Source organism: Buteo buteo, chromosome 23 (genome assembly GCF_964188355.1).
Source record: "Buteo buteo chromosome 23, bButBut1.hap1.1, whole genome shotgun sequence".
NCBI lineage: Eukaryota > Metazoa > Chordata > Aves > Accipitriformes > Accipitridae > Buteo > Buteo buteo.
In genome coordinates, this window is record NC_134193.1 from 5,209,126 (window position 1) to 5,231,886 (window position 22,761).

The 22,761-nt window shown below is 57.8% G+C and overlaps 3 protein-coding genes across 5 annotated transcripts; all 3 read left to right on the forward strand.

Moving 5' to 3' along the window:
* Window positions 1-7: 7 nt before the first annotated feature.
* LOC142044007 (uncharacterized) lies at window positions 8-2,670 on the forward strand. The gene is made up of 8 exons (XM_075055953.1): window positions 8-78; window positions 689-808; window positions 897-1,201; window positions 1,451-1,542; window positions 1,656-1,876; window positions 2,127-2,237; window positions 2,325-2,433; window positions 2,527-2,670. The coding sequence occupies exons 1-8, from the start codon at window positions 8-10 to the stop codon at window positions 2,668-2,670; spliced, it is 1,173 nt and encodes a 390-aa protein (XP_074912054.1).
* A 712-nt stretch (window positions 2,671-3,382) lies between these two features.
* FANCE (FA complementation group E) lies at window positions 3,383-10,432 on the forward strand. Of its 3 annotated transcripts, none has more exons than XM_075055417.1 (12): window positions 3,383-3,480; window positions 3,956-4,210; window positions 4,496-5,129; window positions 5,212-5,256; window positions 5,574-5,633; window positions 5,719-5,862; window positions 5,943-6,066; window positions 6,691-6,766; window positions 6,900-6,966; window positions 7,066-7,191; window positions 7,322-7,416; window positions 10,171-10,432. In XM_075055417.1, the coding sequence occupies exons 2-12, from the start codon at window positions 3,987-3,989 to the stop codon at window positions 10,172-10,174; spliced, it is 1,599 nt and encodes a 532-aa protein (XP_074911518.1). In that variant the 5' UTR covers window positions 3,383-3,480; window positions 3,956-3,986; the 3' UTR covers window positions 10,175-10,432. The 3 variants fall into 3 exon arrangements, with proteins under 3 accessions (XP_074911518.1, XP_074911517.1, XP_074911519.1); XM_075055416.1 differs by lacking the exon at window positions 10,171-10,432 and adding an exon at window positions 7,604-7,923; XM_075055418.1 differs by lacking the exons at window positions 6,900-6,966; window positions 7,322-7,416; window positions 10,171-10,432 and having other exon boundaries at window positions 6,996-7,112.
* Window positions 10,433-16,941: 6,509 nt separating this feature from the next.
* LOC142044008 (inositol 1,4,5-triphosphate receptor associated 2-like) lies at window positions 16,942-22,446 on the forward strand. The gene is made up of 14 exons (XM_075055954.1): window positions 16,942-16,946; window positions 17,362-17,408; window positions 17,824-17,900; window positions 18,012-18,120; window positions 18,420-18,495; window positions 18,739-18,766; window positions 19,411-19,551; window positions 19,663-19,794; window positions 20,098-20,245; window positions 20,738-20,790; window positions 21,420-21,470; window positions 21,586-21,668; window positions 21,758-21,871; window positions 22,208-22,446. Exons 1-14 carry the CDS (start codon window positions 16,942-16,944, stop codon window positions 22,365-22,367), a joined length of 1,224 nt encoding a protein of 407 aa, XP_074912055.1. The 3' UTR covers window positions 22,368-22,446.
* Window positions 22,447-22,761: the final 315 nt, after the last annotated feature.

Sequence of the window (22,761 nt, forward strand, 5' to 3'; positions counted from 1 at the left end):
GGAGGAGATGGAGCCAGGCTCGCTGGTGGCATCTGGGGCATTAAGGGCCCAGGGGGGCTATCGGAGACCCCTGTGCAGGTAGGGCTTGCGGGGAGGCGGGCAGCTGGGAGCAGCTTTCGGGGGAGATAGGCTGGAGACAGGGCTGTGAGCCCCCCACTGTGGGGGGGCAGAGAGTGGTTTGTGATGCCCTTGAACCCCCTCCCTGTCCGTTTCCCCTGGAGGGTGAGGTGCTGGAGAGGACAGAGCCTGTCCATCCAGCTGCCCCCCCCGAAGCTGGGGGTCCCCGGCAGCACCCCGTCCCGGCACCCCCTCCCTGTCAGCCCCAAGCCGAGGGCTCCTGCCCCTTTCCATGCCCCCACGGGGAGCCGGGGGGCTGCCCCAGCCCTCCATAGCCCCGGCTTGTCTCCACGTTCCCCCAGCCCCGGGGAGAGCCCCCAGATTTGTGCAGCAGCTCAGCCCTGCGCTTCATTTGCTTTGCAATTAGCCAGGAGATGAGGCTGGACAGAGAGAGCCCTGGCTCCCCACTGGGCTCTGCCCTTGTGATGGCTCCTGAGCCCAGACACCAGCGTGGGGGCTCTGAAAATATGGCCCCATCCAGGCAAAGCTGGGACCCAGGGGGATCGCGGGGCCGGTGGAGCAGGGCTGGAGGGGGGTCTGATCCCAGCCATGCGGCTTCTCTGGCTGGCAGGAATTTTGCCCGCGGATCCTGTCGATGGGGCCAGAGCTGCCGCTTCTCGCATGACAGAAAGTCAGTCCACATCTGCAAGTACTTCCAGAGGGGATTTTGCAGCTACGGAGAGCAGTGCAGGTAAGGGGTGAGGAAGGGGCCGGGGAGCCAGGAGGTGTCATGCTGGGCTCATGGGACCCTCTGTCTGTCTGTCCCTGGGCTCTTCCAGCTATGAGCACATCCAAGAGGAGCTGGTGCCAGTGGGGACCCTCTATGGCCCCAGGCCCACCGTGCAACCCAGCCGCTGGAGCTCGGAGCCTGGCCGTGTGCCTGTGGCAGCAGCCCAGGGCTGGGGGGGAGCCCGGCGTGGCTTGGTCCACCCTGTCCCCACTGTGACGCACGTGGCCTTCAAGTTTGCAAGTATGAAGGTTGAGGAGGAAGAGAAAAACAAGGAGAATATTACAGCACCTGGTAACATCCCCCGTGGGGCCATCGGTGGAGGATTTGTCCCTGCACAAGCTCAGGGTGCCTCAGGTAGGTGCAAGGCTGCCCAGGGGTGCTGAGGATACTGGGGCGCTCATGGTGGAGCATCCTGTGCATGACCCAAATCCTTCTCCCTCCATCTCTGGGCAAGGCCCAGCTGGGGCTGTGGAAAGCTCTCCTAGCAGCTTTTTTAGGGTGGGGACCTTAACTGCTAAGCCTGTGCTCTCCGAGCAGCCAGCCTGCCTCTTTGATGATGGAGCAGGATGTGCTTTTCCCCTCTAAGAGCTCTCCTGCCTGCAGGCTCCCAACCACAAGGCCTAGGGCTGGATCCAAATTCTTCTGACCCCAGAGAGGCAGTGGTGGAGACAGCTACACGGACTGACCCTGCAGAGGTGGGCTTGGGGGTCTCCTGCAGCCAGGCAGTCCCTATCACCCCGTGTCGGTCCCCTAGACTGAGGCAACGATGGAGCTGGGGGGTTGCCACGCCATGCTGCTTTGCTTGCAGGTCCTGACGGAGCCGGGTGCTGCGGCAGCCCTGGTCCCCACCGTGGCACTGAGGACCCAGAGTGAGGCCGTGGTGTGTGGCATCTGCATGGATCGGGTGTACGAGAAGCCACTGCCGGAGGAGCGGTTCTTTGGGATCCTCCCAAACTGCAGCCATGCGTACTGCGTGGGCTGCATCCGCAAGTGGCGTCGCAGCCGGGACTTCCAGAGCACGGTCATCAAGTGAGTGCGGATGGGGACATGGCAGGGTGGTCACCGTCACCCCTTCTGCAACCTAAAATCCTTCCTTCGGTTTGGCGATGTGGCTTTGGGATTGGAGCAACTTTCCTTTGGGAACAGGCACTTGGGAGCTGTGATGGGGACAGGAATGCTGGATGAGGCTGTGACGGTGGGACCACCCATCATGGGTCCTGAGCCCATACTCCCTTCTCCCTTTTCGGGAGACCCACCTGCACCCATTACCTTCACCCAGGGCCTGCCCAGAGTGCCGGGTCACCTCCAGTTACTACATCCCCCACAAATACTGGATCTCAGATGCGGGTGAGAAGGAGAAGCTCATCGAAACCTTCAAGGCGCGGACGGGGTGAGTGCATGGCACTGCAGGCTGCAGCGCTGCAGGCTCTGTGCTGCTCCAGGAGCTGTGCTTGCAACTGTGCTTTGAATCCCACAGGAAAATGAGGTGCAAGTTCTTTGTCCAGAACCACGGCCACTGCCCATTCAAGTCAGACTGCATCTACCTGCATGAGCTGCCTGCTGGCCAGCTGCCAAGGATACCCATCGTAAGTGGGGTGGTGCATCCTGGGGGGCTGGGGCATGGCATGGCCATGCAACATGGCTCAGGGCCGGGGCTGATCCTTTCTCTTGTGCTGCAGGAGTTCAGCCCTTCCTTGGAGAGCTTTGACGAGGAGGATGACGAGATCTGTGTGCTTGAATGGGCTGTCACCCTGACGGAGGCAGACTTTCGGTACTCACGTAACGGCTATGAGATGCTCTTCAACTTCAGCAACTCCAACTAAGCCACGCTGTACCCTACTGGGCCTGGATGCTGTTGATGGCAAAGAAGTGTCTTCTGGGAGGGGGAAGCATCTGCTTTTGATGTGTTCGGCTGCTCCTGGCATTGGTTTGGGGGGACTCCAGGCATGCAGGCTGTTGCAGGGATGGGGTCGGATGGCAAAATAGTCTGACTGGTGTTTATCAGCAACCCCCGTGTCGATGGCTGAACCCCCAGCAGGTCCCGCATTGCTGCTTCCCCCAGGAAGCTGCGGGGGGGTGACAGAGCTGCAGGGGTCTCAGGGCAGTGGGGCACAGCCCCCCCTTCTCTTGCCCTCACTTCCTTGGCAGTGCAGCACTCTGCACCCATGGGAGACCTCGGGGGGTCGGGACGGGGGGGTGCTGAGCTGGCTGCTGGGGCAGCAGTGGGGGGATTTAATGCATACGGGGCTGGGCTACAGGGAGCTGGGCAGCTGTGGGGCACTCTTTTAAACTGCTTTTAGCCAAATCTGGAAATTATGAAATAAAGTGGTCCGTGTGATGCAACGCTGCCTGGGGGCTCTCCTTCCGGGGGCTGGGGCGGGTGGGGGGGGGGGAATACACCACCCCCCGAGGGCTGGAGTTGGGGAATATTAGGGTTTGGCTTTAAGGGTTCATATGCATAACTTTTGCATGCGGGCTTCATTTACATACGCGGCGGGCTTTTCTAGAGGGGCGGAGCCGGAAGTGGCGCGCGCTGCCGGCCCCGGGGCGGGGAGTGCGTACGGGCGGGCACCGGCACCGGGCAGACCCCGGGGGGGAGCAGCGGGTACCCTGCCCTCCGTCTTCTCCCCGCGGTGAGTGTCTGCCCGGGAACGGGAGCTGATAACCGAGCACCGCAATAACCGGGGCAGTGCACGGCCAGCCCCAGGGCCCGGTGGCTGCGGGGCCGGGGCCGGTCTGTTCCCGGAGGAGGGGGCCGTAGTGGGGTGGGGGGATCACCGCCAGCAGCATTCGGGGGTTTTCCCTTTCGGCCCCCCAGGAGGGCAGCGAGGGGAGCTGCGAGTGAAGGGGTTTTCGAGGGCTCTGAGGAGCTCCCGGTCCTCTGGCCTGGCTGTGATCCTCTGTAATGCTTCTGCATCCTCGGGTGATGAGGATAATCATGCCCCCCCCACCCGCGCGCAGGTAAGGGCAGCCCCCCAAAACCGCAGCCGGTGAGGGAGGACTCCAAGGTTTGCTCCAGAGCACAGCTGGCCAGGACCTGGATGTAGTGATCCTCCCTGCACCTTTCTCGGTGTGACCCATGTCAGGCTCTCCCCAATTTTGTTGCAGGCGGCTGTGAAGCTCCCCCCCACCAGCAGCAATGGAGCCCCCCTGCCTGCCCTGGCTGCGGAGCTTTGACAAGCCATGCCGCCTCCTGCTCCACACGCTTGCCTCCAGCTCCTCCGGGGTGCTGGCCGCCCTCCAAATGCTGCAGCGGGTCCAGGCCCACGAGGGACCGGGGCAGGCGTTTCCCTGGCAGGCCTTCACCACAGCTCTCTGCGCTGAGGAGCCCACACTGGAGGGGCCGGAGGGGGCCCTGGCTGTGTGAGTTGGCCGCGTTTCCAAAATTTGGTGTTTTGTGGGAGGTTTGGCGCATCAGGTGCCCAGTTCGGCACCGTGCATCCTCTTCCCTCTGGTGCAGCGGTCTGTACGTGAAGACAGGATCATAGCGGGGACCTGCCAGTCTTCCAGTTTGTGTCTGCAAAAGCTGGCAAAGGCATCTGCTGCCTCGTCTCGCTTCCTAGTCCCGTTAGACCCTGCTCCACGGGGCAGGTTGGCAATAAGGACTCAGGGCTTTGCTCTGACTTGTCACCTCTCCCTTTTTAACAGCAAACCACGTCTGCTGCTGCTTCCTGTTGTGTGCCAGAGAAACCTCTTCTCCCTGCTCCTCGTGGTGCAAGCCGTGGTGCCAGGGGGCTGCCTCAGCCAGCTGCTCCAAGCCTTGGAGCAGGATTCCCATGTGGATCCCTGGGTGCGGACGCTGGGCGATCTGATCCGGCAGGGATCAGGGGGAGAGGAGTGCTCCCCACCTCCCACTCCCTTGTCTTCTGCATGCCAACAGCAGCTTAGGTGCCTGTGCCAGAAAATTGCCCAGAACAAACCAGAGGGACGAAGAAAACTGAACTGGTGCTTCAGCAAGCAGCCCAGTACCGCTGGGGATGTGGCTGACTCTGTGCTTCAAGGTGGGAAGCACAGGGAAGTGTCGGAGGAGAGCCTGGAGTTGGATGAGGAGAGAGAGAGGAAGAGGTTGCTGCTGGAGGAGGCAGCGTTTGACCCCCTGGGAACCCAGGAGAGTGGGGATGTGGCAGGGGTGGAAGAGGAGGTGCCTGTGGAGCCTTCAGGGGACAGATCTGCTGAGAGCCCAGCTGGAGCTGCTCCAGAAAGCTCCCAGCAGGATGCAGCCAGGAAGCCCAGGAAGATTTCCCAGGCAGAGCTGGCAGCAGAGGTCCAGTCCTTTCTCCAGGTACCGGGCAGGGTTTGCTTTCCCCTTCCAGCCAGTGAGCCTTTACAGTCTGATTTCTGTTCCTTCATCTCATTTTCCTCAGATGCACGGACAGAGGCTGAAAATGCTGCTGCAGAAGGAGTCCAATGTAAGTGGTTGCTTCTGTCTCTGTTCTGGAGCTGATGGTCTAAACAGCCTCATGTTGGGGCCTCCAGAAGGGATGGGAGATGAGGTGGGTTTCACAGGGATGACTAGAGGGGGATAAAAAGACAGCCCTGCTGCCACCTCCTCTGGGCTCGGGTACTAATACCTGCCTCCACCTCGCAGGGATTTGCTGTATGATGGGCAGCCTGTGGGGTCAGCGCTGGCTGAAGTGGGGGACGGTAGGGAAGAGAAAAGCCCTGGAGCTGTATTTTGTGGATTGCTGTATTTGGTGTATTACTCAAGGACCGTGTTTCCCTGCAGCACTCAGAGCTGAGTGTCCCACCTGAGCTGCACGTCCTGAACAACTGCTCTCCCGGCCAGGTGAGCCTCAGCATCCTTGCTGCAACTGCTGGTGTCGTGGAGGGCCTGCTGCTGTCCCTAATGTCCCCGTCCCTTCTGTCCCCAGCTCGAGGGGCTGTGCTCCTTCCTCCAGCTCTCCACATGCCCAGAGCACCTCCTGGTGCGTTTCTGCAGCTGGCTGCTGGCTCTCACCCCCGACCTCAGCTACACCAGCGCAGCCATCCTGGCAGAGCAGCTCTTCCTCCAGCGAGTAAGTGTGAGGGCAGCAGAGGTTTCCTGCACCTAGTTTTCCTCACCATCATCCCCATCTCCTGCCTTTTCTGTCCATAGGTCCTGTCCCTTGCCCAGCCGCCCTCTCGCCACCTCATGGCTGCCCTTGCTTCATTTTGCTCCAAGTATTCCCAGCCCTTCTGTCGAGTCCTGGTGGCTGCAGTCCTGCAGGAGCCAGGGGAAGGTGCGATGGGCTCACAGGAGGCATGGCTTCTTCTGGGAGCAGCTGAGGGAGCTGGAGAGGGGCTGTGGGCTGCATCCAGCAGGAAGGGAAGCCCCAGCTGCAGAGTGCTGTCTCCTGGGAGTCTTTTATCACCCAAAATATGTGTTAGGAACCACGGAGGAATGGTGCTGGTTTTATCTGGGCAGGTGAACACTTGGGAGTTAGGATGGGAGGTGGCTTTACAGATGCCTGAGAGGGAGAGGGAGGGGATGCCAGGCTGGTTTCCAGCATCAGTTCTCCCAAAGGACAGCTGCCATCCCTCCATGGACTTGAGGATTCCTGACAACTCCTAATGCTGGGGCCAAAACTGCCCCAGCGTGGCTCTGCTGGCATGAGAAGAGGGTCCTGCATGAATCCCTGCCACAGTAGTATTCTCTTTTCCTAGGGACTGGTGCCAGTTAAACGCTTGCTGCAGATGGGCAAAGGAAGCTGGATTATCCTGAACAGTAGAAGGGGCACTGCTTGGTTTCTGGGTGTCCCGACTGGGATGTACCCCTGTGTGAAGGGGTGCTAGGAGGGGTCAGGCACATCCCCGTGGATTTGGCAGCCTCTGGAGGCTTTCCCCTTTCTGCTTTGCCTTTGCAGGTGCTGAGCAGACCAAGCTTGTGTGTGAGCTTGTGGAGGAGTGCCTGGAGCCAGACTGTGTCCAACTGGTGCTAAGGTAAGAGATTACAGGGCTGACAGGTCTGCTTTGGCCCTCGTGCCTTCCTTGATGGGTCTGGCTGGCTCCAGCCACTCAGGAGCACCAGCGAGGCCGTGTGAGCATTGCATCTCCTCTTTAACATCCTTTGCAGCCAAGTCCTGGAGGCGCCTTTATCAGAGAAGCTCCTGCCAGTATTGCAGGCTGTGCTGGAGCGGCAGGTGAGGGCACCCCCTCTTGTCCCCCCCAGGTTTCCTTGATGGCTCCAGCAGCACTGGAGCAAGGACCAGCTCTCTTCCCTGCTCGTGGCTCTCTTCCAGGAGGTGCTCCCCCCCAAGCTCTTTGATCTCCTAGTCATGACTCTGTGCCGGCAGGCTCCGGCCTTCGCCACGTCGCTGAATTATGCCAAGCTGGTGACGGCAGTGCTCACCATGTACCAAAACCAGGTGAGTAAGACCAGGCTTGGGTCCTGCAGACCAGCTGGTGAGCTGCAGCTGACCCAGGACCTGGCCCAGAGGTCTCAGGTGGGGTCCTGGCAGTGCAGCTCTCTGAGCTCCCTGCTCCTCTCTGTCCCAGGTCACCCCAGCCCACAGGAGCAGTCTGGCTGCCGCTCTGGATCGGAGCAATGCGGCTCTGAAGAAGTCACTGCAGGCTGTGCTGGAAGGAGCCAGGTGAGATGGATCCTGTGCCCTCCAGGCTGGGCTGGAGTCTCTTCCACAGGGGGATGGCAGCCTACATGCTCCTGGTCTGCCCCAGGTGGTAGGAAACCAGCAAGTGCTGGCAGAAGCTGTGCCGGAGCGTGGTTGGCGGTGGGTTTCCCTTTTCTTGATTTCTCTTCTTTCTCTCTCCTCCTCCCAGGTGAGCACCAAAGGGAACCACAAGGCGATGGCTTCCTTGGGCAGTGGATGCTCGTTAGGTGGTGGTAGCTGCAGCCCAGTCCCTCACGGGGTTTCACCACCAGCGTGATGGAGCACCAGCAAGCATGGGCTGTGGCACACCGAGCGCCCACACCTCTGCCTGGGGCCTTGCAGCAGTGCCTTGTGCTCGGCTGGCCTGGTTTGAGGTGGGCTATTGCTGGGCGATGCCATCCCAGCCCCACGCATGCCCCGAGGCTTGAAGATGAAGGTTCTCTTGGTTAAACAATGAATACATTTCAGTCATCTCTGTGTCTGCTCTGCTCTCTGGGCTGCCTCTCAGCCTCGCCACACTCAAGATGGCAGCTCCCGCCTTCCCGCCCTGCCACGCTCAAGATGGCGCCTCCCTCCCTGCCTGTCCCAAGATGGCGGCAGAGGAGGAGCTGTGGAGGGGCCGGGCTGCAGGATGTCTCCGGGCAGGGACTCCCTTCTCCCTCTCCCAACCTCCAGTGCTGTGGGCATGTCCTGGTTTTGGCTGGGTTAGAGTTAATTTTCTTTCTAGTAGCTGGTATAGTGTATATATTTTGGATTTAGTATGAGAATAATGTTGACAACACAGGGATGTTTTTAGTTGTTGCTAAGTAGTTTTTATACTAAGTCAAGGATTTTTCGGCTTCTGGTGATTTTTTAGCACCGCAAAGCCCTGGATTGCTCCACGTTGGCACTGGGCCCACGGGTGAGAGGGGTGGCTGGGCAGAGTATAGCCTGGAGGGGGGTAATTGCATAAAGGTGACTCTTTTGTAGATGGTTAGTGCCCAAAAGGTGGCTTTTTTGTAATCAGGAAAACAAAAAATCCATTATTTTTGCATTATTAATGGAGTAATGTTGGCACTCAAGTACTTGAAGAGAGCCTGAAGGTGGGCTGCAGCGATCTTGGGCCAGAGCCAGCTGCCATTTCCCCTCAGAGAGGAAAGGTTGCCTGTTTTGCCTGCATGTGCCCTTAAAAAAAAGGGTTTTCTGTCGAGCAGGTCCCCACGTTACTAGACTGGGCAGCAAGAAGCTACAGAAGAAGCAGAAGCCCTTCTCTGCTTTCGGGTCCCCTTTGGTTTGATGAGTATGGATGACGTGATGTCCCCTATCCTGTGCCAGCATCTCTGATGACTTGTAAATCTGAAGAGCCTGATCGAGCATCCATGTGTCTCACCAGTCTGGTTTGCAGGTGTCCCTACTTGTTTGAATCAACCTATATCCTCTTCGTGGTTAAAAATGGAGCAACACGGCTGCAATATTTCCTGTGTGTACCTGCACCCTTGTTTTGTTTCTCAGGGCTGAGAAGTACAATGTCTTCCCAGTGTCAGCCCTTGATGAAGCAGGTTGCTCCTTCCTGGCTCCTGGTCTGCAAAAGCTGGCAGACCTCCCTCCTTCCTCACAGTGGCAGCCTGGTAGCCAAGGCAGAGTCATCTTGTCCAAAACCTTTATATTTCAAGTGTTTTTTCCAACATTGTGGTGGCCCAGAGCACCTGGCAAGCAATATTGCATGGTGGAGTTCATAGGTACTTAGTTCTTAATGCCCTTAACGCCACTGAATCAAGACATAAACTGATTTGAGGCTGTTTGAAGATGATAATTCTGGACTAGGCTTAGTTGGCCATCATGACTTTGTCTTGGCTCAAAGGAGGCAAGGCACAAGTGGTATGTTTTGTGCATGTTGGCCTTTCTCTCTGACGGCTAAGCTGATTTTCAGGTGATGCAGCAATGATCTGTTTATTTGGTCTGCTGAGATTTACAAATCTCAGGATGCAGAAGAGCAGGGTTTAGATGAAGAACTGGTAAACTTGAATTTTCCACATTAAATCTGCCTTTTTTTTTTTTTTCTGTTTTCCTGGGGCCTGCAAGCGGCCCTGCTCTGTGTCACATTTCTGGTTTTCCACATGGCAATGATGACACTTGTCATTGCAAGGTATTTAATGATACACTAATAGAAAGTGCTTCTATAGCATGACTGTTTCCAGATTTCTCTCCAGTATCCTTGAAAACACCCACTGGAAACCTCATCTGGGCACCTTCTGACTGGGGGACTGGAAAGATAAGGATGGGAGAGGGTGGATGGACTCCGAGGGAGGTAGTGCTAGAGTTTTAATGGAGGTTTTGAAGCACTGCGTATTTCAGGAACTATTTAAAAATTCATAAACATTTACATCTACAAAGGGAGAAGAGGGTTTAAAACATGTAGGTGTGACATGTTACTGGTTCAAGTTTGCTCATTAATGTTTAGATCCAGCCAGAGGAATGAAACCAAAGCATTAAGTGATGCTCTTAATGCTGAGAGCACAGATTTCTTTATAGTAAGAATCTCTTAAGCTATTTTAGGTGACAGTGGACTGATGAGGCTTCAAAGTATGTTAGCTGGAGGAAAGAAACCTCCAGGCAGCCAAATTGTTGATGTATTTGCATACCAGGGAGTTAGTGGCTGAGTATATTGAAGCTATCATAGGGCTGCCCAAAATACGACATAAATAGAAATTGTGCCCTGATCATCAAGGTCTGAGCCTGCTGTTCTGGCTTTATTAGGTAGCAGGCTGCGGTCCTCACAGTTCCCCTGCAAAGCTTCTACGAAGTGACCTCGGTGTCATTGTCCCCAGTGCTCAGTCTGGCTGTGGCTGATGGTCACATGAAGATGACGGAGGACAAACTCATCTCCAAAATTTACCTGGTCGTCAGCTTCCTGGTGTCCCTGCTGAAGAACTGGAAGAATGCGCATGCTGTGTATATCTAGAGCACCGTGGGGAAGCCCCAGCACCTCCATGGACTGGGCAGCAATAAAGGGTTTGAAATCTGGCCACAGTGTGCATCTCCTCCCTGATGGATGTTTGGTTTTATAACTGCTTACTGGTTTCTTTAGGCAACGGTCTCATTTTGACAGGCTGTTCTTGGCTGCTACGTGCTGTATGCAGCTTGCGCTTCCAACTCATCTGGACATACTGGGAGCTGCATTTTGGGCCAGCCTACGTGGTTTTTGCAAGAAACAGTAGTCAGGCAGGGATCGGCTTTGCAAACTGCAAGAGGGGTTACTGTTCTGTTGAGAAGCATTATGCTGGCTTGTGGAAAGAGCCGCCTTAGCCCTGTTTTTGCTCTTGGCTGCAGCTTATCAGGTACCATGGATTCCTCTGGGGTGTATGTGTGAGATAACAGTCATATTAGGAGAACTGGAAGCAAACCCTGGAAACACTAGATGTGCTGGTGGAAGACTGCTTGTTTATGTGGTGGTTGGTAGCACCCACATGGAAAACTTTACTTTTTGACTCCTCTTGACCTCTCAAGAACTTTAAAATCCAGCCTGGACAGCACAAAGAGGTGGATGTGGCATAAAACATCAGTCAGGTTTTATAGTTCAGCAGAACATTATTCAGGAGTGGAGGGAGAGCCAGGCCTGGGTTTGCCCTTGTCCTGATTGGGATTGGGGTTGGGGAAGGTCTGAAGCTTTGTCTTAGACGTTTCCTAGGCTGTATGTAGAAGGCAGTGTATAATTTTCAGCCATTTTACTTGTGATGTTTGGTAGTAGTTACTTATCTGCTTCCTCTCCTGTAGAGATTTACTTCCTTCATGGTATGAAGGGGAATTCCCTTTTTGGCCTCACGGTTTGCTTGTTTGTTTGTTTGTTTTTAAAGGAAATTAATATTATGCAATTGCATGGGTTATCTCTCTGCTCTGCTGCCTCCTCCTCCTCCCACAGTGATTTCTGAACCAGTTTCATGATAAGATGACATCTCTGCTTCCCAAGTGGCATCTTGGTGCCATGATCAGACAGCAGAGAACCTCCTTTGGGTGGGCAGAGGTATGCAAATGCTGCATCCACGGATGTTACATAGCAGACATCAGAGCCACATAGGAGCCAGTCTACCCTGGTCCATGCAACACCTTGTTGGAAAGGGCTGAAACTCAGTTGCTTCCCTGAAAATGGTCCATTTCCATCCCCTGAGGGGCTGCCCCTTTCCAAGCAGGAGCCGCAGGCATGTCCACCTAGTTGCTGTGTCCCCTCCTGCAGCAATGCTGGGAGCTGATAAAGTCACCATGTTTCTCCCTGGAGGTAACTGTGTTTCAGTGACACCCTGTTAATCACATGCGTGTAATCCCCAATATGCTGATGCAGTTTTGCATTGAAATCTGGTGGCTGTGACATCCAGATGTATGGCTGAACTGCTCTGGGGAAGGCTCAGCAGTCTTTGTTTTTTTTCCAACCTGGAATTTAAAACTGAACCAAAAGAAGCAAAACCCTCTTTCTTACCTGTTTTTTGCCTATGACCTTTTAATCATAGTAAGAAAATCATGTTCTCCCTTGGGTAGTCTGGTGGCTGCCAGGTCCTTGTCAGCTGGGGAGACCAGGGCCACACAAAGATGAATTTGCTGGAGGGCTGGGGTGTTGCGTTATGGTTGGGGCCCCTGCACAGACCTAATAAATCACGTTTGCCGCATCAGCAGTAGCAGCCAGTGTTGGTCTGAGCAGCTTTCCTCCGAGAAGTGGATAATCCAGATGACCACAGTCTCTGTGATCTGAGCTGCAAGTTCAGCTCAGCTTCAGAAGGAGCCCTAGGAACGTGCCATCGCAGTAGGCTGCTGCGTCGCCGGTGGGACCTTGCTGGAAGGAGATACGGGACAAAGCCAGAGCCCGCAGCCCCTTGCTGCTGCTCACCTCTCTGGGCTGGAGATCTCCCAGCAGGGTCTTGTTCGTCTTGTTCATCCCCGCTGAACAGGTCTGTGCATGGGGAGCTGGGCTGCTTTTGCTTGTTCGAGGCCCTACAATAGCTAGATTGTAATCACGATGATCCCAGGTTAAAAATAGGAATACATAAAAATCCCTGGGTACTTTTAGTAAATGCTTTTAGAGGCTCTTTGAATGGGATGGTTTGCAAAGAGGAGCATTGCCTCTTATTGAACCCCTCAGCACATGTGCATGGGAGGGAATAGAGGAATTTTTGAGCAGAAAAGTTCTATTCTGGTGTGGGGAACCAACGTGATGGTGTCCTTAGGTCTGTGTCTCCCACAGAGCAACTTACTGCAGCTGCAGACCTGCCAGGACACTAAAGCAGAGGCTACGGAGCCTGATCTGCTGCCTGCCTCGTGCCAGGCTGCTGCTCTCAGGGGAGGAAGCAGGGTCTCTGTGGGGATGGGGCCAGCAGGACCAGGCTGTGTTGATGGCAAGGCACTGGTATATGCAAAGGTGTCTGTCCTCCATCCCTCTGGTTTTGTACCCTGTGTCTGCTCAGCATCATGCTTTGAAGGTACTTTTCCTTCCATGTCTTGCTACAGGAGCCTTGACTGCAGGCTCTGTTGAGGAGAGACCTTGTGCTTGGCTAGAAAAAATCACTCAACAATAAAATAAATAGTTTAGACCCATATGCCCAAGCAGACTCTGCAGGTAGGGGGAGGTCCTCGAGGAGGGGAATGGCATCGGGGTGATGAGGCACTGGGCTCCATCTGCTGAATCTCAGCCCAAAGGAAGGGTCTTCTCATCTGCTTGGGTCTCCCCTTTCTGAAACAAAGAGGTGCCCAGAGGCACGTTAGCCCAGTGATGGGACTGGTGGTGCTAATGCAAACCTGACTTCATATCTGGAGAATTCATCTCAGTTTTGAGATACTAGCCAGCTGGGAAACTTGCTGAGTTGCTGGGATAGCACTGGGGGTAAGGGGCAGGGGGAAGATCTGCTGCTCAAGTTTACCACTGCTGCACAGTACCCAGGGCTCAGCTGCCTCCGGACAGACATGCATGGATGTACTCATCTGTGGGATGGATCCTGCCATCGCAAGCCCTGAGCATCCTCTCACTGCTTGGGCCAGGTGACTTTCTAGCTCCAAGAAGTGTGTCTCTGCAAATCCTTCTCTAAAAAGAAGCAGCCCTTGCACCTGGAAACTCATGGAGATGGACAGAAAAAGGGCTGGAGAAGAGAGGAAATCCTGGGGGAGGTATTTTTAAGGAAAGGCAGAGGATATATGACTATAAGGCAGAGGATGACAGTGCCAGTCTGCCTTTCAGCATGTCCTGTGCCTTCCTGGTGCTGGCAGTGTGAACTTATGATGTGCTAACTGTCATTAATTGGTGCTAATCATGCATGCCACAGCTTGTGTTGCTAGGTAAGTGTGTTACAGGGAAGACAGGACAGGAATTTGGGGCTATCCTTCCCCTAAGACGACTCATGATTTCTCAGCAGCTCTGCTTTTGGGTCAGGTCTAAGCAGGAGGTGTTTGTCCCAAGAGGCGAAAACCCATCCCTGAAGGTTCAAGGACATTTGAAATCCTGACCTGGTGAGGACCATTGTTGATGGCCTCATCAAAACCTCATCCGATCGTGGCACTGCACAGCTCCTGCTTCAAAGCTGCAAATGGGCGCTCTCAGCCCTCCCTGGCTGCTTCCCAGCCCTGAGGCCGCATCCTGTGCTCTTATTCTCGGCAGATGGGTATGAAGCTGGGCCAGCACTGCCCCGGGGCTGGGAGGTGCCGTTTGCTGGCTGACCTCTCAGAGCTTAAGAGATTTGCAGACCCCAAGGACCTGCCTTGTTCTTTGTGGTACATCAGGGTCCCTGGGCATGGGGGGGCTAACAGCAGCTGCCTGCCTGCAGCCTGGTCCTCTGTAGTGCTGAGCATCGAGTCTGACTCCATGTAAGCTCATTAGGGGAAGAAAGAGGCTTTAGAGGATATGACGGATTTGAGCAAAGAAGTTGGGCAGGGGAAGGGGCAGTGGGGGTGATGGCTGGGGGGAAAGTGGGGCTGCTGAGAGGGGCAGGAGGGATGGGGGTCCTGGGCAGAGTGGTTTCCCTGCATCATCAAATACAATGCTACAGGGGCTCCTTGTCAGCCATCCTGGTTTAGCCTCGTGCTGTACCCCCCATGAAGGCATGGGGGGATCCCCCATCTCCACAGAAGTCCTGAGTGCCACTGCCCTGCCCTGAGCCTGCTGCCAGGGAGATGCTGAGACTCAGGTCTGCTCCGCTCTGCAGACACCAGGCACAGAGGGAGCAGTCGTGGTTTCTCCCAACTCTGGGTAACAGCTCTCATTTCCAAAATGTGGGTGCAGGATCTGGCCCTGCACTGAAAGCAGAGGTTGCCTGGCCACCTGCAAACTGCTCAGCTTGCCCCGGCCCCACACAGGGAGCTCCCAGCTGCTCTTGTTCATGTCCTTTAAAGGCCTTCTTGCATCGAGCTCTTCCCTGGCAGATCCTTCTGCAGCAGATGCAGTCACTCTCCCCTCCGGGGAGAATCTGCCACCGGCAGCTTGCACCGTGTGGGGCCCTGGCACCCCCCGACCCACCGTCTGCCAGCCACGTCGCGTCCCCTGACCCTCCTCCTGGGTCTGCCGGGGACCCCACAGTGCTGAGTGCTGCGTCCGAGCGGGGTGGCCCCAGCGTCCATCTTCAGCCGCTTGAGACAAGTTCAGGCAGGTAATGACCCGGGGAGCGTTTGGTAAAGTCACCGAGCTGAGGGAAAGCGCTCGGTCTGGCTTCCCGGGGGATTATTTATGCCATGCTAGGCAAACAAGCTGTGTGCATCCATATTTCCATCCGTAAAACAACGATAAGGAGCGAGTGTCTGTAAGGCTGGCTGAGCTGTGGTAAATCAGCAGGCTGCAGGGTCTGCTGTGGCTGTTATGGAGTGAGTGCTTTGCAGCAGGGACCAGCTCTCGGGAAAACTCTGATGCTCACTGATGTGATGATGAGTTTGGCTGATGGTTAGTGGCTGGGGGCTCCCAAGCCCCTGGGAAGAGGTGTTGGGGACAATTTCCAGTGTATAGGCATGAAATGGCCTTGTTTTGACAGATGCCAGGTGCTGCTTGCTTTTACACCTCCATCAGGGCTGAGGAGGCTCTGAGAGATGGGTGATGGCCCCACTCGGCACTGGGGCAAGATGGGTGATGGCCACAATTAGTGCTGGGGTGACCGACGTTGGCTAAGGCTTTGCACAGGCATGTGGGGCTTCAACCAGTCCCTGCTCTCTGTCCCCTGCAATCTCTGCTGTATTTTGTGTCCCAGCCAAAAAAAATATCTCCTTCTGCCCCATATCTGCATGTCTGTGGGCACAGCTCCCAAGGAGACATGTCCTGCAGGAGAGTCCCTTCTGCACAGTGACTTTACCCTGGGCTGGGAGAGGGACTCTGTGGACTTTCTGCTGGCTTTCTCTGATTTTTAAACATTGCAAAACAGCTTAAGTGAGATGTCCAAGCTCCCTTGGACTCAGGAATCTCATATTTGTCTATCTGGGAGCCAGCCTGACATGGGGATGCTCAGGGATTGGACTGTCTGCTGCCTGGGGTACAGCAGGTTGCTCCCCCTCTGCACTGGGTGCTGGCACTGGTAGGTGCGTGCAAACATATCTCCCCCCACGGAGATGACCCACAGCACGAGCCCCAGGCGAGGATCGTCCTGTGGGAGGGAAACGGGGGCGGCGAGTGGGAAAGTCCACCCTCGGCGCTGCACAGAAATGGGGCTTGTATTAAATTCCTCATTCGCCTCGCTCTGTGCCCGCCCGAATCCCAGCAGCATCCTCCTGAGTCGCAGCGGGCCTCCCCACCTCTTTTCCCACAGATGCCTCCACGCTAAGCAGAGGAGCTTGGAGCTCCTGCTGGGTGAGAAAATGCTTTAAAAATATAACATTTAGAGGCGTTCTCCCATCTGCGCGCAGCTAATATGTGTCTCTCATGATAGGTGTGCTGGTCCTGGAGCCTCCGCGCTTTGCAAATGAAGCCGCTCGCAGGGACCTCGCTGGGAGAGGGGGAAGAGGAGGCGCAGGGACTCACCCAGGGCCGCCGACGGTGGCAGCGGCAGAGGACGAGCTGCCGACCCAGCCCCTTGCCTCGGAGGTATGTGCACGAAAGGCTCACCCCACGGCTCTCGGGGTGCTAGAGAGGATGGGACGGGGACGGTGGTGCCAGGCAAGGGGGGATGCTGGCTGGAGCATCACCCTGCTCTGAGGCACAAAGCATTATTTTAGCACGGCAGCCCCTTCTCCTGTGGCCACTGCTCCCGGGGAACGACCCCCAGGCTTGCAAGGAGGAGAGGGAAAAGCCTTTTGCAGTCCTGTCCAGAGCCCAGGGGGTTCAAACCCTTTCCCAGATGGGTGCTGAGCTCCAGCATGAGGCCGCAGAGGGCTGTTTGCAAATCAGCCCCTGAATCTCCATGCGCAGGTGACCTGCCATTCCTGGCGTTCTCCAGCATCCCCGGCCCCAGCGAGCAGGGATGCTACAGAGCTGCCGGACTTCTTTGCACCCAGGACAAGGTTTTGGGGTGGCAAGACCATCCCGGTGCACTTTTGGGGGGGCAAGAGCGTGTGCTAAGGCCTGTCGTCCCCGTGGCGATGACGTGAGATGGCGCCCGGGCTCTGCCGGCAGCAGGGTTTGTTGTGGTGCCTGGGAAGAGGCCGGCTCGCAGCAAGGTCCACTTGGCAGTCAGGGCAAAAAAAAAAAAAAGGAAAAAATAATGTGCTGAAGAGAAGCACGGCCGTGGGCCGGTGACTCATTGCTGGCTGGAAACGGCTTCGGCGGGCTCCTCGGTGGCGGCTCTGCGGCGGCTGTGGGAGCGGAGGGGGCTGCTGCACCCGTGCCAGGGAGAGCAGGGAGAGGGACGGAGCAGGCTGCAGAGGATGCTCGGAAAGGACCCAGGTCCAGAGCAGCATCCCGTGAAGGGGTGCTGTGGCGGCTGGGGGAGGGCGGAGGGGGTGGGATGCTGCCTCTGCTGCCGGAGTTTCTTTGGGGTTTACCCAGGCTTCTCTCTGCAGGGAGCAGCAGGGAGAGCTGGCCGAGCTTCCCCCGTCTCCGGATGAAGGTAAGGGCAGCTCAGGGTGGGGATGGGGGGAAAGGGGTGGGTTTTGCATCCTCCCTCCCTGGGCAGCATTACATGGGTCCAGCGGGAGGGTGTCCCCTGGCCTGGCAGCACCTGCCTGCAACCCCACACCCCTTCTAGCCCTGGGACCCCAACCCTGTCCCCTGGATCTGCCTTGCCAGCTGTAACCCACCTGCTGTACCAGATCCCTCGCCCTCCTCCCCCTGCCCTGGCCTAGCCTACCTGCAGCTCCCTTAACCCCACAAGGGTATTTTGGGGGCCACCTGCCAGCCTGTGCCCCCTGGGAGCCTGCAGGCTGCAGAAATACCAGTGGTGTTTTTGGGGGTCTCCATTGACGTGGTGTCAGACTGGGGAGGGGACACTGCTGCCCAGCTCCCACCACCCTTTCTGTCCCCAGGGAGTATGAGCAGTCCCCAGGGGCACCCGGACGGGGTTTTGACCGGGAGCGAGCAGAACGTGGAGTGCATCGGCGAGGTGAGAGGGAGGGGAGTACGACAGTTTGGGGGTGGCCCTTCCATCCTCAGCCCCTTGGGCTCAGCCGGACCCCCAGCCTCTTGATGCTGCTCTTTTCGGGATGCCGTCCAGCACCAGGAAGGGGTTTGCTCCAACGGCACCCTTGTGCCCCCCCAGGTGCCAGGCACAGACAGGCAGGAGTTGGCTGTGCGCACCAGGGACAGTGATGGGACCGAGGAAGGTGGGTGAGTCCCCATCCCGTATGCCAGCTGGGTCCTTTTAGCGGAAGGCTTGAAGTAGCTGGGGACAAGCATGGGAACAGCAGGGCCTGATGGGGGTCATGTCCCTTGGTGGGGACATGGGCAAGGGGGGACTGGCCTGGGGGGACCCAAAGCCTGGCTGATGTTGGGGGAAGGATTGGGATGGTCCCACACCATAGGCACCTGCTCCCTGCCGGGACAGGAGGGCAGAGGGAGGAAGACAGGCCAAGGAAAAGCCTTTCCATGTGGTCTCTCCCATGGCATTACTGCCTCCCTGCAGATGCAGAAACCCCAGAGGAGCCGCTGCTGAGTTTCCCCAGTGAGGTCTCGGTGCTGGAGAGACTGGGCTTGCACAGGTAAGACCAGCAAGCACCTGTGTCCCTCCAGGGGCTACAGGACAAGGGGGGTCCCAGGGCACTGTGTCCTCTAGGGATTGGACTTCCCTCCTTTTCTACTGCACAAGAGCCGCTCTCCAGGTGAGGGGCACTTGGGTCCCCACTTCTGGTGGTGGCTGGCACCCCTGGGAGCAGACCAAGGGCATTTTTAGCCTGCAGTGCTCCATGGTGCCTCCATCCCTGACAGCACTTCTCTTTCTGCAGGGTGGCTTTGACAGAGCAGGATGTGGAGGTGAGGGCTGCTGGGGGCCGTGGGTGGGGTGGGGAAGGGGGACAGAGGGACGGACGCCTTGCTGGCTCACAGTCCCGGGGCTGTGCCCTGCTCCTGGCTGTCCTCCAGGCACCGCAGTCCTCTGGCAGCCGCCTTACAAATCCCTTTCCCGGTGATGCTGTTGGCATTCGGAGGCAGCTGCATTTCCACAGCAAGATGAGTCCGTCCTCTGCACGCTCGGCAATCCCACAAAGTGCTCTGCAGCTCGCCGAGAGCGCCCTTAGCTGGGGAGTTGGTGGAAGCCGTGCTAATAAAAATAATTTTCCTGCGAGTGCCAGGGCTGAGTCAGGCTCTGATGTCAGCTGGGACCTGCAGCAAAGGCTGGCGTCTGCCCGGCGTGTGCTCTTGCCAGGAGGCCTTTGGATTTCCAAGTGATATCGGCTGCCTGGGGGACGTGTCCCGGTCATACTGGCATCTCATGGGGACTGTCCCCAGCGTGCAGCAGCCTAATGGGTGCTGGGGCAAGGCAAGCGCTAATTATCCTTAGCACTGCCCTGCTTGGTGGCATGCTAGGGAGGTCTGTCTGTGCCTTGGGGACAGCAGCGCATGGCCCTGGTGGCTTCCCCTTAGCCCTGTGTTCCACTTCTTGCCCTCCCACCCCACAGGCAGCCTTTGCCCACCTTGCCCTGGCTTTTCGCTGTGACATGTTCACCCTGCGGCAACGGGTGCAAGTGGAGAAACGGGCGCGGGACGCGGCGGAGGAAAACATCCAGGAGGAGCTGGGGCAGTGCCGGGCTGCCCTGGAGGTAGGTGGGCAGCAGGGCAGGGGGCTGGCATCTGCTGGGGACATCCAGCCTTGGAAGGGTTTGCACAACTTAAAGCCCCGGCTCCTGCAGCTCCATCGTCTCCCTCCACAGAGGCTGGGCCCATCCTGCGCTGATGCGGGCTGCAAGGAGACGCTGGAGCAGCTGCAACACAGCCTGGCCGTGCTGGAAGCTGCTGTTGAGCGGGCAACCAGTGCTGCGGAGAAGCTGGGGGCTGTACATCAGGTCTGTGCGTAGCCTGGGACTCCTGCCAGGGCTGGGAAAGATGGAGGGTGCTCCGGCTGGGCTTGGGGATCCATCCCTGGGCTTGCTGGGGTTTGTCCCTCCTCCTCGTGGTACTGGCATTGACCTCATGTTTGCACGTACCAGGGTGCAAGGGATCTGCTCGCCCTTGGGAGCAGGAAGGGGATGCATTTGCACCCCCGGGGCAGAGGCACTGTGGGATGCACAGTGAGGAACTGGCAGGGACGTGGGTCCTTATGGACCAGGAGATGGGGGGCCTGATTCTCCCATCCTGCCCGGCCTCAGGAGGCCCGGATGAGCAGAGCGGCGGAGGTGATGGTCCAGCACGTGGAGAACCTGAAACGGCACCACATGCGGGAGCACGCGGAGCTGGAGGAGATGAAGCGCCTGATCCAGCAAAACTCCCGCAACCGGCAGCTGGCGGAGACCCAGGGTGAGGTGGGCTCTGCCGCCGGGGCCTGCGTGGGGTTTGCACGGGGTGACCCTGCGGGATTTGGTCCCGAACCTCTCCGGGGGGTCTGTGTGACCCCACGCTGCAGAGCCGGTGGGTTGCATGAGCTGGGGACCAGAGGCAGGTGACAGCTGGGACCCAAAGACAAATGCGAGGGGCTGGTGTAACAGCAGATGCAGCGTGGGAGCAGGTGGTGGTGGCCAGAGAGCCATCGTCCCGTGGCCCAGCTGGGAATGCGGGGCAGGGGGGCACGGGACACACAAAGGACGCTCTGTCCCTGGATGCCAAACCCCACGCATGCCATCTCTGTGCATGCAAAAAAGGTCCCCCTGCCGAGGCACTCCTGTGACTTGTGCCAAGCACAGAGCATGTGGCCAGGACAGCTTTCGACGGGAGGGAAGTTTGCAACTGTCTGTGCGTGAGCCACATCTTAACTTTGGGGGGTGATGTAAGGCTGCTTCTCTTTGCTCCCAGATGACGCGGAGCCACGGCTGAGGCCTCACCCCCTGATGCGAACTTTCCAGCAGGTAACTGGCCCCAGTTCAGTGGCCCTGGAGCCACCACCTCCCTGTGCCCTGCTGCTCTCCCTTGCCCGGTGGTCCCCACGCACCCACTAGTCCCCGGGCAATGCCACTCCTGCCAGTTGCTTGCTGCGGGCAAGGTCTGCTAGAAATGCTGGGGATGAGGCAAAATGTAGGGACAGCCTCAGAGGGCTGCGGGGAGACAGGGTGCCCGGGTTTGGGGAGACAGGGTGTCCGGGCTTGGTGGCTGCTTGTCCAGGAGATCTCAGGCAGGTCCCTCTGCATTGCAGGGTCATAGCGCGAGAGCCGCAGGCTTGGCTGTTCTCTAGCACCAGCTCGAATTCGGCACTGATTCCCCTACAGCTCAAGAGGTAGGGGAGCGCTCGGGGAGGGGGTTAGGCAGCCCCACCAGCACGGCTTGAAGCAGTAAGGACAGGCGCAAACCTCTTGGCTTTGACCTTTCCTCATCTCACCAGCTCTCCGGCTTCCCCCCTTAGCGCCAGGGCCGGTGGGAGGCTGGCAGTGTCCCTTCTCAGTGTCCCTTGCCTGTGCTGGGGAGGCAATGGGGAGGGAAGGGGATGGGGAGCACGGGAAGACAGCCGGCACGGTGCTCACCCCCAGCCCCTTCATTGCAGGGGTCTGCCCGCCGCAGAGTCAGCATCGCCGTCATCCCCAAGCAGCTCTTGGTAAGGACACGTGCAGGGGGGACAGACAGGAGCTGTGCCCCGCTGTCGTGTGTCCCCAGGCTTGGTGCTACTGGGGGTCTGGGTCCCCACTGATGCTCCCACCTTTGGTGCCCAGCCAGGTGCCAGCCTGGACAGCCGAGCAGCCCTGGCCAGTGAGCTGGAGAGGGAGGGGGCCCAGCGCCGGCCCAGCACCCTGAGGTAACCGTGCCGGGTGGAGGGGAGGCCACGGCACCCACTGCTGCTGGCCCATGGAGCATGGCACAGCACCCTCTCCTCTCCCTCCCCAGGAGCGAGCTGGAGCCGCAGGGCCAGGACAGTGCCATGACCGGGGAGCCGGCGGCTGAGGCAGATGGCAGAGGCTCAAGTGCAGGGGACGAAGAGCTGGAGCAGCTTGGCCTGACGTGAGCAGCACCCCGAGTGTGCCCAGCATTCCTCCTGCGGCTGCTGGACTCTCTGTGGTCCCACGGTGGCCAGCACATGGGAAATGGGCTGGGGGATTTGGTGACGGAAGGCTGGGATGTTGCTTGCCTGCCCCGGCTCAACCCTGCTCTGCCTCAGTTTCCCCCTGTGCATTGCAGGTCACCTGTGCCCTCCCCGGGCTTGTTGCATTTGGGTTTGCAAAAGAGTCAGTGAGGTTTGGGGTTGAGTTAAACACCCTCCTCTTCCCCAGCTGGGGAGGAGGTGGGATTTGCTCTCCTCCCCTGCATGACAAGTGTCCCCGGTCACCTTCTCCCCAGGTCCAAGGGGTCCTCAGCAGAGCTGTGGCGGCCGTGGCTCTTCCTCCCACAGCACTACTGGGTTTTCTTCTGGCTGCTTCTCCTGAGCATCGCCTTCCTCCTCCTCGTCCGCCTCCTGGAGTTGCAGCGGCTGCAGCCTGCGGCATCGCCCAAGGCCTAGCCTGAGCAGGGAGGGGGAGGCGGCTGGGAGGCACCCGCTCTCCATCGCTGCTCCTTCCCCGTGCCATAAAACACCAAAACCCTAGAATAATAAAATAGGAGGAAAAATGGGGGAATTGTAATGCTGCAGCAGGGGGAACATCCTGTGGTTGGATCCTTACCTCCTTACACGCGTGAAAGGCTCAGGGAGCTGTGGCAGCCCTCACCAATGCTGTGAGTTTGCCTGTTCTCTCGGCACACCAAGGGGTGCAGGGATGCCACCGTATTGTCTCCCTGTGCTGGGGACAGAGACCGGGCTGCCCACAGCCAGCGGGTTTGCATTAGAGCCATGTCCCACTGTGCTGGCCAGGCGCCCTCCACCACTGCACGACCTCGGTCCCTGCTGCCTGGGGAGT

Excerpts from the sequence above, each read along its gene's own strand:
- LOC142044007 (XM_075055953.1), top strand. The coding sequence starts at position 8 with ATGGAGCCAGGCTCGCTGGTGGCATCTGGGGCATTAAGGGCCCAGGGG. Across the intron at positions 1,202-1,450 it reads ACAAGCTCAGGGTGCCTCAG|GCTCCCAACCACAAGGCCTA; the intron begins GTAGGTGCAAGG and ends TCCTGCCTGCAG. Across the intron at positions 1,877-2,126 it reads TTCCAGAGCACGGTCATCAA|GGCCTGCCCAGAGTGCCGGG; the intron begins GTGAGTGCGGAT and ends ACCTTCACCCAG.
- FANCE (XM_075055417.1), top strand. The coding sequence starts at position 3,987 with ATGGAGCCCCCCTGCCTGCCCTGGCTGCGGAGCTTTGACAAGCCATGC. Across the intron at positions 5,634-5,718 it reads ACAACTGCTCTCCCGGCCAG|CTCGAGGGGCTGTGCTCCTT; the intron begins GTGAGCCTCAGC and ends TTCTGTCCCCAG. Across the intron at positions 7,192-7,321 it reads TCACCATGTACCAAAACCAG|GTCACCCCAGCCCACAGGAG; the intron begins GTGAGTAAGACC and ends TCTCTGTCCCAG.
- LOC142044008 (XM_075055954.1), top strand. Across the intron at positions 18,121-18,419 it reads CAGTGATGGGACCGAGGAAG|ATGCAGAAACCCCAGAGGAG; the intron begins GTGGGTGAGTCC and ends GCCTCCCTGCAG. Across the intron at positions 20,246-20,737 it reads GCAGCTGGCGGAGACCCAGG|ATGACGCGGAGCCACGGCTG; the intron begins GTGAGGTGGGCT and ends CTTTGCTCCCAG.